The sequence below is a fragment of the Ascaphus truei genome, chromosome 3, assembly GCF_040206685.1.
Source record: "Ascaphus truei isolate aAscTru1 chromosome 3, aAscTru1.hap1, whole genome shotgun sequence".
Taxonomy (NCBI): Eukaryota; Metazoa; Chordata; class Amphibia; order Anura; family Ascaphidae; genus Ascaphus; species Ascaphus truei.
The window spans coordinates 335114268-335125889 of NC_134485.1; the positions used below are offsets into that span (position 1 = coordinate 335114268).

Here is an 11622-nt window from a genome sequence, read left to right on the forward strand (position 1 = left end):
ACCTCTACGCCACAGGGAATGTGTGATGTCACAGACTCTAAAAACAAACTTAACATATACATAGTACACAGTGCAGTCCATTGCAATGTGCTGTAGAGATTAAGTATAATTATAGAGTCTGTTTTGTCACAGCCTGTGGTGTAGAGGTAGAGAATTGGTACTAGAATATGAAAGGTCCTGGGTTCGATTCCTGCATGTGTATTATATAAAATGTATTAATGTTCAATTCCCACATGGTGTAGGGGTGTGTATGTGTCCGTTAGCAATAAAGCATTGAAAGTTTAAAAAAAAAAAAAAATCCCGCATGGTGTAGGGGGATGTTGTCATGTGACCCTCCTCTGCACTTGAAAGTCTACGGGACGCAGCCCTATGAAGCAGAGAGAGCTGCAGATGCCGGTAAATCCTCCCGCGGCAATTTTATAACGCGGTCTCACTCTGTGGACCCCGAGGACTGCGTTATAACGGGGTTCAGCTGTATTTGGTATTATGCAGACACCAGTGTCTTAAAAGTAATGGGCTTTAGGGGAGCTTCAATGGTTCAGGTCATGGTGTGGGAGATAGCAGAGGCATCCCTTGAAGAGAAGAATAAAATCGGATTTCAGTTTGGTCTTCATACTCCATCATTTAATAAGGCCTTCTTTGATGTTTGTTATTGCTGGCATTCTGGGTTAGCCCATTAGAACAGCATTTCTTGATCTGATAAATTGATGTCATCAGCTTATTGCCTAATATCAATGGATCAATATAAAAAAAACTGTGTGGGGTACATATCTTAACCTTTTCATTGCCAGATGGCCATTCTTGCAGGGAAAGGGATTAAAAAAACAAATAAATAAATAAAAGCCTGATCAGTAAGGGATCTCTTGAGCATATGTCACATTACCGAGATTGGTACTATGGCTCCAGTTCCATCTGCTTTGATTCTGCAGGTTATAGACATATGTTGCTGTTTTTATCATGTGGTGATAAGGCTAGACTTGTTGGCCATAAGTACTTTCAGTCTTCGGGTGAAATTCATTAAGGTTTGTTGTGGCTTTATGCACCAGATCTGGTGTTAATGGTCATTCAAGGTAGCTGACACCTGTTCTCTGCTGCGTTACCCAGCAACAGACTAACAGTCACCCTACAGAGGGAAAGATGTTCAATGGGTTAGTGGCCATTTGTTTGGTACCCCAATAAAATTCTATATTTTTGTTTACTGATGGGGAAAAAGTAACCTATCGCCTTTTTACATTAGATGAACCTTTGGATGGCCGTGTTAAAGTCAGGGTCACTAAGATACGGCGGGGCAGCACTGAGCAGAATGAGAGGAAGGTGAGAGAAATGAGCAGCGAGAACCCACAGCTGAGACACATTGAGAAGGTTGTTAAGGATCTGCTTGAAAAGGAAGGACTGAAGGCAGAAGGTAGGCCCCATTCACAGATTAATACCCAGTTGGTTTATTTTTGTGTCTCCGGTCATGAGTGTTTCTCTCTTGTCTGTAGTAGAATAATTAAGGTGCTATGATGTCAGGTGATTTATTTATTTAGGTTTTTGTCTAGCTTATGGTCTTGTGTCTGTACGGGTCTTGTGTGTCCTTTTCAGGAGATTCTTAGAGGATTCTCTTTGGTTTGCTTTTCTTCTGTGGTTCTTTTGCAGTGTTGGTCTCCTCTCTTGGGTCTCTAACAATTTCCATTGGGATCTCCTATCACTAAATGCCTGCTGTATGGTATCGGGTGTGGCTTGTTGTATTGTATGTCTTTATTTATATAGCTTGTTACACTTTAACTTTTTCTGGTGGGATATTCTCTTTCGCGTTACATTTGCAAATGTATTTTCTCAATGCTTCAAATGCAGATTGGATGTTCTTCTTTGTGACTGTGGCTTTACTATAATCAATGTTTTGATTCCTGTTTGTACAGTGAGATAAGGTGATTCTACCTAGAATCAACATGACAAGGGCATTTGCTTCAACAAATATTTTCATTGTGGAAATGGCATGAATTATTCTTCAGAAAATCTATCCAGCTATATTTTTCTCTTCCCCCACCTACCCTTCATCCACTTCTTCCTCCAAAAACTATTACGAAAAGCCATTGGTTTTATATTTAATTTACAGCATATTTTCCTTAGAAGAGTAATATGCATTGAAGTCTGTATTGTTAGGTCCTTGCATGGAGGAATTCCTTAGGTAGTGATGTTATTAACCTGTCTTCTGCCTTTTAGACCTAAAAGCTTTTCAAGCATATGTTAAAAATAATGTAATATTTTTTTTTCTCTCTTCACACCTAACAATGTAATCCTAACAATTGTAAATGTCTTATCTTCATAAAACCTTTGATATATTAATGAATGCAGTTTTATAGCAGACTGGCTCTGAGGCCACTGACCCTTAAGCCCTTACCTCATGTTCGATAAGGCGAATGTAACCAGCAATGCACTCTGTGAAGCAGGTCCTCTAGCGCAGAAGTCTGCATCGGGTATCTTTTCACTAACACCCCCCTACCCCTTGCTTGGTGTTTGCGTAGGACTCTATTATACTTCATTTTTTTCAGTAACACATAATTGTTGGGAGAAGCTTGCAGTAGGTTGTCTGATCACTGTCCTGTCCAGAACCGAATAAACAACATTTCTGTTAAATCTCTAATCCCCTGTCTACTACTTTTGCAATGCCAATATCATCAATACTTTTGCAATAGGCCCAAAGGGCTTTAGGCATGTCTATTGCAACAGTGTATGCTGCCCTACAGTCTATTAATTTCTTCCTTTCATGCTTGTGAGCATTCGTTGACACAACCACATAAATACATGTTGCATAGAATGTGACCGCAGATAACCACCTGGCCTACCTAATCTCCCTATCTGATGTGAAACCTCCAACCTTCCAATCAGCTCTGCTCCATTAATCCACCACCCTTTGCATGCAGCATTTCCTTGACGTCTCCCAGACTCAAATTCCAAAGCATGACCTTCCTTCCTTTTTTTTTTTTTTTTCTCTTTCTCTTACTACTTTTTCTTTAACCCACCCCCATGCTGTATCTTATATTTGAAAGCTTTAGGTTATGGTAAGGCTGAGATTATAGTGGAGAGTGGCTGTGCTCTCCAGCGCCGATGCTTGCTGATGCTTACCAAGCGGCTTTTATGTTCTTGCCCATCAGACAGAGCGTGTGCTCTGGTAGGCGGGGCTTGTGGGGCGGAGGCGGGACAGGGATCTGTGTGATGTGTATGTATGGTATGTATGTATGATGTGTGTGTGTGTGTGTATATATATATCCAAAATATATATATTTTATATATGATTATATATACAGTATCTCATTTAACATATATCCCCTATATCCATGGATACAATGGATATAATATATATATATATATATATATATATATATATATATATATAAATATATCCATTGTATCCATGGATATAGGGGATATATGTTAAATGAGAGAGATATATATATATATATATATATATATATATATATATATATATATATATATATATATACCTATCCCTATCCGAGAGCGGCCATTGTTCCCTCTGTGCTGTGCGTGTGCACAATTTTTTTTTTTTTTTACATTATTATGTTTTTTTAATTCGGGGTCCAAATATATATATATATATATATATATATATATATATATATATATATATATATATATATAATATATATATATATATATTAAACAAAAAATAGACTGCGCACCTCAGGTGCAAACTCACTTATTACCAATTAGAATGTATAAATTAGAATGTATAAGATGGATAACAGGGGTGACTGGCAGGAAGTGTGCAACACAATATATTGGCTGATTGACTCACACTAATAAAAATTACATACAATATGATTGAATAAAAGGCTGAGTGCCAATGTTAAAAAGCTGCTTGGGTGAAAATATGCATATATGCCTGTAAACATGCAATATGATAAATGACATATGTTGGTGATTAAATCTGCTACACTGATGAATCCCTCCTGGACAATATAGAATGGCTGATGAACAAAAAATATAAAAATGACACTAATTGTGAAAAAATGAAAAATGTGAAAAAGAAAAATATAAAATATATATGAAAAAAATGCAAAAATAGATAAAATTTATATCAACCAAAACAAGGGTCCATGCTAGGATCTGGCTGCTCTCAACAGGGACCAACGAACTCCAAGAAATCTGTGAACAACAAGAAAAGAAAGCGCCCGATCCTAGTGCAGCATGAAAAAATAAAATTTAATAAAAATAATTGAACCAACAAATGCGAACTCACAAACAAAGGATAAATAAAAGCATGTAATGAGTATACTCATTCGCCAACCGCCCACGATGTGTCTTTATTTGCGTGCCTTCTCTCCGTCTGTGTTGTATCAGCTCATCCGAACCGACATCCAGCAGGGGATACAGGAAAAGGATCTCCACGTGGTGACCCGGAAGTCACTTAGTGTGAAGAAACGCGTAGGGAAGAGCGTTTTCTAGCTGCTGCCACACTGTGTTATACCATTCATTCCATTTTACTGCCCACTTCACCACGGACTGCCTCTGTGACTGCTAAGAGATTTCTCCGATCAGCCCCTGCATTGCGGGGTCACGGACCACAATCCTCACATCCGGATTGCACTCACAGTGAGGAGGACTTCCGGGTCACCACGTGGAGATCCTTTTCCTGTATCCCCTGCTGGATGTCGGTTCGGAGGAGCTGATACAACACAGGCGGAGAGAAGGCACGCAAATAAAGACACATCGTGGGCGGTTGGCGAATGAGTATACTCATTACATGCTTTTATTTATCCATTGTTTGTGAGTTCGCATTTGTTGGTTCAATTATTTTTATTTTTATTAAATTGTATTTTTTCATGCTGCACTAGGATCGGGCGCTTTCTTTTCTTGTTGTTTATATATATATATATATATATATATATATATATATATATATATATATATATATATATATTGTGTGTTTATTAAAAAATATATATTTGGACCCCGAATTAAAAAACCATAATAATGTAAAAAAAAAATTGTGCACACGCACAGCACACAGGGAACAATGGCCGCTCTCGGGTGTAAGATAATTTATGTGCTGCGCTCTGATTGGAGGCTGTGCGGTCACGTGACCACACCTCCTCTCCAGCAAGCACAGAAACACAGATTTGCCTGTAGCTGGAAGCTGAGCGAGGTTCAGCAAGCGTGAGCAAGCAAGCGGAAGCTTTCACTCAGAATGGCACCATAACATATAATGGGTCTCTGAATATATGCTCAGCGCGCATCAGCAAGCACTACGCCACTATAAACTCAGCCTTATGGTGACGTCAGGCTACGGTCGCTGGAAAAATCAAATAGAGATGACTTCCAGCGATCGCGACCAAGCTGTCGCTCCATCGCATCGCGCTTACTATAAGCTCACGTGACGGCGGCAATGCATTTGTTTTGACGTGGCGTTGCTGTCGTGGCACTATAAGCACAGCCTTAGTCATATCCCCACTCTCCTTTCTATCTTCCAAACTATAATTGTTTACAGGCCTAATGCCACATGTGTACATTTAGAAAAAGAAGTAAGGCTGCCAACTTGAATGTGACCAAGAAAAAAAAAATCTGACTTTTTAACTTTACAACTGTTACAAAAATATGGCAGGTATTCATGATATGGTTTAAGATGTAATTTCTTCACATTTGTCAGTGGGACGGCAGAAACGGTTATTTGAAAAAATAATAATTTGCACTGAAATGCAGCAGTGGTTACATCGGTAACTAATATTGCAAGGTTTAGCTCCCTTTTTTTCTGTTTTTTTTTTTTTTTTTTATACACAGGCAAAATAGAAATCAAGATCCTTACTACAGGTGGTTTTGGGGACGAGGATGATGGACATTGGCTTTCAGAAGAGGACACCAAGAATCTGAAAGATATTTTCTTCAACATATTGGTAAGTCAGGCTCCAGAGTAAAGCAGCATCACATTGTGACGTGTATATAGCCCCCAGCGCCACGGCCGAAAAAGCAAACTGCCGCCGCGCTGGGTACAAAGTCTGCTGCACGGGGTCCATGCTTCCGGATCAGACCCCCCTGCTGCGTTAATCTGGGCTGCAACTATGGAGTTACAGAAAGTATGAAAGCATTCAGCCATGGAACATCTTCTTTAACTATTATTTAATGACTGGAGGAATATATTTAAGAGCTTTGCATCGGGGTTCATTTTGAATGGTGAGCTGCCATGCTACTTTGATTGTCTGCTGTACAATTTAGCCTACCGCTGCTCTTCCCTCTATTGCCGGCAAAGGAGAATGCCATAATGGTGCATGGCATGCCTGACGTCAATTGGTATGCCCCTAATGATAATAGGCGTGCCCCTTGTGTCTCGATCTCACAATATGAGCAGTGGCAATGAAGAACACGAGCATATTTAGATCTGAAAGCCTAACAGGGAGACAAAGGCAAATTACTATACTGTATAAATGTTTGTAAGTCATTTTTTTCTGGGCTCATATCTGACAAAAGAGAGAATGCGTAGCAGTTCCAGAACTGTAGTAACCAAAGTTATGAAGCAGTTTAGAAAAATTCTGTTACTAAATTTAAGGGCTTGGCAAAAAATTAACCATTTAGTGTCAGGTTTTATGAATGATGGACCATTACAGGATAGTGCATAGTTTATAGGTGAGAGATCTTCTATTCAATTTGGCTGTATCTTATTTTATCTGTAATCTTATAAGTTTTAGCAATGTCCAGATTTGTTTTTGGGTTGGTGTGCATGATTTTATAAAGTGTAAAGCCATGCACAGTATTGAATGATTGCAGCTGTGCAACTTTCAGTCTGGTTGAGGCCCATGGGAAACTCTTGAGTTACCTGATCTGATTGTCCCAAAGCCACACTCACCACATGCTCATGTGGTCATGATCTGTGATTCACTGGGTTGTATGGTTGTTTGATCTGTCTGAGAGAATGCTGTGTGGATATATATCCTATATACTCACATGGTAATCTTGCCTGAGATCTGTGACAATGGTACAAGGCAAGGGACAAGGAAGCAAAAAAGTGGAGCGGATGACAGATGGCACATTAGGTTTGTGTCTTCCCCCTTCCAATGCAAACTATTGAATTGGTGCACTTTTCCTGAGCTAGCTTTTTTTTTTTTTCTCTCTCTCGTTACTCTCGCTCTAGATTCAAGGGACAGAAGAGGCTCACAAAGAACAAAAGCGGCATCAGCAGCTGGAGGACAACTACCGTTTTGTCTGGAACCCAAATCAGGATGAGTCCAAGAGCACAGGTGCTGCTACAGACTCTGAAGATGTGGATTTCTAACTTGAAACTAATAAGGACGTCACCAGAAGAAACCAGACATCCCTGACTTTGTCAAGCGGACTTGAGCTTCGTAACAAGACGTTTAAGGATAATGCACTGCATTGTTCTCCGCCCACTGTCCCTTTTTGGAAACATCAGCAAGACGACCAAAGCTTAGTCTGCAATAGTTTGAGCCCTCTGCTGCTAGGGGATCTGCGGAGCATTGCAAAGCACAATTATGAGGAAAAATTATCTTTAATTATTTATGTTTAGATTTCAGTGATGGGAAATAAATGGGTTATCCCCTTCAGAATTACCTGCTTAAAACAGCAATTTATGTAAAGCCCCCTCATTTCCTGAAAATGACCATGCTTTCAACCTCCTAAAACCGCTTCTGTTTGCATTCTGAAAAAATAAAATGATTTGCAGTTCTCATTTATAGTTGTTGACCTTCCCTACCCTATCCCAGTAATTTGTAGCCTTCTCTGAACATCAGTTAACTCTGATTAAATGGGAATTTGCAATGGCTTTTTACAAAATCATCCTGAGGAGCATAACCATCAAGCACTGCAGCATAGTAAACACAAGCCCCAAAAACGTTTTGAGACAGTTCTAGGAAATCAAAATTCTCCTAAAAGTATTTTTCAAATTTATGAAATTTCTTGATGTCCTTAATTTTGGTAGTGTCAAGAATAAATGTAAGTATAGAGATTGCACCATTAAATCCCTTTTCTCCCCTAGAACATTTATTGCTGTTTTAAGCCACCTTTAAAGCGGCAATCCATGCTCCTTTAAAATATATATTTATTTTCCCCCAGGATAGAAACAGGGCATCTCCGGAGCTGAACCCCATTACTTACAGCTCTGGGGTCCCCCTGCTTCCTGAGATGCTTGCTTCCATAGTGGGTTCCAATAGCCGCTCTGCTCGGCTACCAGGGTTCATGTTATGGCGGCTTTGCAAACCTCACACACCCTGCGGGCCAATAGGAAGCCGTGATGTCATCAGGTTTGTTTTCCTATTGGCCCGCATGACGCTGGAGTTTTTTTCAACTTTTAAAGCCCAGCTTGTTCAGCCGGAGCGGCTACCGGCACCTACTACGGAGGTTGGTACCTCTAGAAGCTGGTGGTCCCGAAGCTGGAATTAATCGGGTTCAGCTCCGGAGACCCCCTGCTACAATCCTGGGTTAATTAAAAAATAAATTAAAAAAAGTGCTTGGATTGTTACTTTAAATACTTTCACTACAGGAAGGAACAAAGGAATAAAACTGTATTCTCCTTTTTGTAGAACTATTTCCTGCAACCCTATTTTATCTTGCTTGCTTTTCAGGTATTTCTGGAAACAAAGAATTCATATTAAGCTACTGATACATGGGAACAAAACGAGCCCAACCTAATGATTCACCTTTTCCTGCTGAAAGGAAAGTAGAACATTTGCACAGTTTGCGTGTGCATGTGAATGTACAGAATGTACAGAGCTCTTCAATTGTCATATATTGATCTGTTTTATATAAAGGATCAGCCTTGCTTAGCAATGTTTATGGGTGTTGAAATAAAATAGGAGTATTCAGACCATTAGCTTCTCTACCTATTTTCAACTATTGATTCCGAACTGCAGTTAGGCCCTCGGGTCCTACATTTGAAAAGCTATGAAAAATAACTCCAAATACATGATACGCATCCGAGTGGGATAGTGATAGAGATGGCGCACCACAAAGTGTGAATCCGATTTTAAAATGTATTGGGGAAAAAAAAAAAAAAAGCTTCAAGATGGGCACCCTCACGAGTAGCAGGAAAATCAGAGCGAAGGAGGATCCAGTAGCATCCACAGTAGGTAGTATCCACTACTCGTGTCCCTGAGCAGCAGTTGATGTATGGTTGCAGCAGTCCCAGTGTGGAGTAAACGCCACAATATTCGGGAAACGGCAGAAGTCAGACGTATTAGATACAGGGTTGCAGGAACCTCCATCAGACTATGAAAATTACTTGTGCATGAACGCACAATTAGTCTGGCACTAAACGACTTCCAATGAATCCTTATGCTATTTTGAATCTCCATTTTGAATTTTATATTTGCAATTGGTTCTATTATAATAATATGATATTGTGTCCCCTCTCTCGCATCTCCTTTCTGTGTTTTTATTTGTTCTATATATTATAGATTTAAATTGAAGCCTCTGATACACAGACTATCAGTGTGATTATCATGTGTGGCTGTTGTTGATTGGGAATGGACTATGGACTATTTATGGTCTCCCAACCACTCACCTGGTAAACCCTGATGAAGTCACGGTAATGGTGATGAAACGTGCATTGGGACTGCCCCCTGCCTGTGTGTTGCATTCATGCACAAGTGATTTTCATAGTCTGATGGAGGTTGCACTAGGAATCAGTAGAAACTGATTTCTCGGTGCAACGGGCAGGTCACGTGAGCGGTTCGCCCAGTGAGAGACGAACCAGCTCCGTGACGTCACTGACACAGCCCCCGACGGCGCGTCTAGCATGACCGAAAACTGCACCCACTTCACGCGGGTGTTGTCACAGACGCACACCTCCACGCGGGTGAAGGCTGTATGGACTCAGCCTTAGGCGTTTTCAGTTCGGAATCATTCTACTCCAATTTTATTTCAACACCCAGAAACATTGCTAAGCGGGACTGAACGTTTACATAAACAGATCAAGGCTAAAGGAGGTGTGTGTGGCTGTGTGTGTGGCTGTGGCCTATGTTGGGTAATGTGACAGAAATTTTACAGCATTCGAGCATTGCTATAATGTAATTTTATAATGTCATGAAAATATTTCACTTTAATATTTCACCAAAACCTAAAACTACTACAATTTCACAATGAAGTTAGTTCAGCATAAAGAAAGATTCAAATAATGTTTGTTGGAAAATTTAGGCTGGTAATTGGAACAGCAACATTTGAAAAGGGTAAACGAATTTTACAGTAAAACAGGCAAGTTGGGATGTTTTCTTTGGGAGAGGAGAAAGGATTAAGGATCACATTTACTACGCAGAACTACTACATAAGACCTTTCTATTAAAGTGAATTGGTTGAAAGGTGTTTTATGGCATCACTTAATATGGCCCAAACTGGTTTACTAGAAACATATGTCTCGTAGCTTGTAGTCCTTGTGTAGTGTTCAGGTAGCTTCACAAACTGGCATGCACAGCACACTTGAGACCTTTTCCTGAACAGCAGCACATGGTTTCTGCCAGTTTTGTGGGCATATCACTACTACTGCTCCTCTCATGCTTGGATTGGAGGGTGAGGACATCTTTCACTTAAGGCAGGAAAGATCTAGTCAAGTGATGCTGGCAATAGTCTGCATGGAAGTCAAAATAAAACGAACACACATCAAAAAATTAGTACAGTAATACTTTTTTTGGTAGAAAACGGGTACGCAGAAAACATGTTTTTGCGGCCCCCCAATCAGGAGCTGAAAGGTCTGGGGTTTTTTCTATGCATCTGTTGCACACCAAAAATAAAGCTACCCTGTAATACTTCCAAATTGGAGTGAGTTTTATTTTCACTTTTTGTAGTTTCCTTACCTTTTTGTGTTTGGGGAAGGGGATGATTTATTATTATCATTCATTGTCATCATTCACCTTTGCTTGATATATTTTGCATTTTAAGGGAACTCGGCTCTAGGACTTTGAATACAGATTGTATGACGTTAAAGCCAATATACCAGTGGGTGTCTGCCGCAAAGCCCTTTTAGTGCCCAAAGGTCTAATGATGATTTTTGATCTTGAAAGTTATTACTCTGCTAAATCCCACAATTTGTTGTGCCGAGATCAGCTGTTTTTAGAGGGGATTGAATGCATCAGTCTTCTAACTCAAGGGTGTGCAAACTGGGGGGGTGGGGGGGTTAGGGTGGGCACGGTGATTAGAGGCCCTGCACTCTTCCCCAAGGCATTTAAATGCCGGAGGATCGCGCGAGGCCTCTGCAACTTCCCTTACCTTGTCCTCGGCAACGCGGCATCAAATGCCGCAGCAAGGTAATGTGACCCCGCGGCGTCATTTGACGCCGGAGACAAGGTAAGGAGGGGGGGCGAGAGCAGGCAGGGGAAAAAGTTTGTGCACCCCTGTTCTGACTTACACCTGAACATCAATAAGTTAATATAATGTACACCGTAACAGATGAAGCTGTGTTTATTACAGTATATACACCAGTGGTTTTTCTTAATTTTGTATATACTGTTTTAATAATGTCCATTTGGTAAATACAGAAAAATCTACGCTGCACTCACATGGTCTTTACAAAAGAGGTAGTTTAATAAAAGATTGATGTTTTGGTCCAACGAACAGGAAACGAAACATCAGTCTGTTAAAGAGGCAATACAACCGGGCAATGTAAAAAAATTTTTTGTA

General features: G+C 40.1%; 1 protein-coding gene across 3 annotated transcripts in view; it reads left to right on the forward strand.

Moving 5' to 3' along the window:
* Nucleotides 1-10759, forward strand: part of OS9 (OS9 endoplasmic reticulum lectin) — a 57684-nt gene extending 46925 nt beyond the window's left edge. For 2 of the 3 annotated variants that reach the window (XM_075591580.1, XM_075591579.1), the window contains 3 exons: nucleotides 1238-1405; nucleotides 5785-5897; nucleotides 7130-10759. In XM_075591580.1, coding sequence (XP_075447695.1) covers nucleotides 1238-1405; nucleotides 5785-5897; nucleotides 7130-7270 — 422 coding nt within the window. In that variant the 3' untranslated portion in view covers nucleotides 7271-10759. The remainder of the gene's footprint in view (nucleotides 1-1237; nucleotides 1406-5784; nucleotides 5898-7129) is intronic. The other variant, XM_075591578.1, reaches the window with a different exon arrangement.
* Nucleotides 10760-11622: the final 863 nt, after the last annotated feature.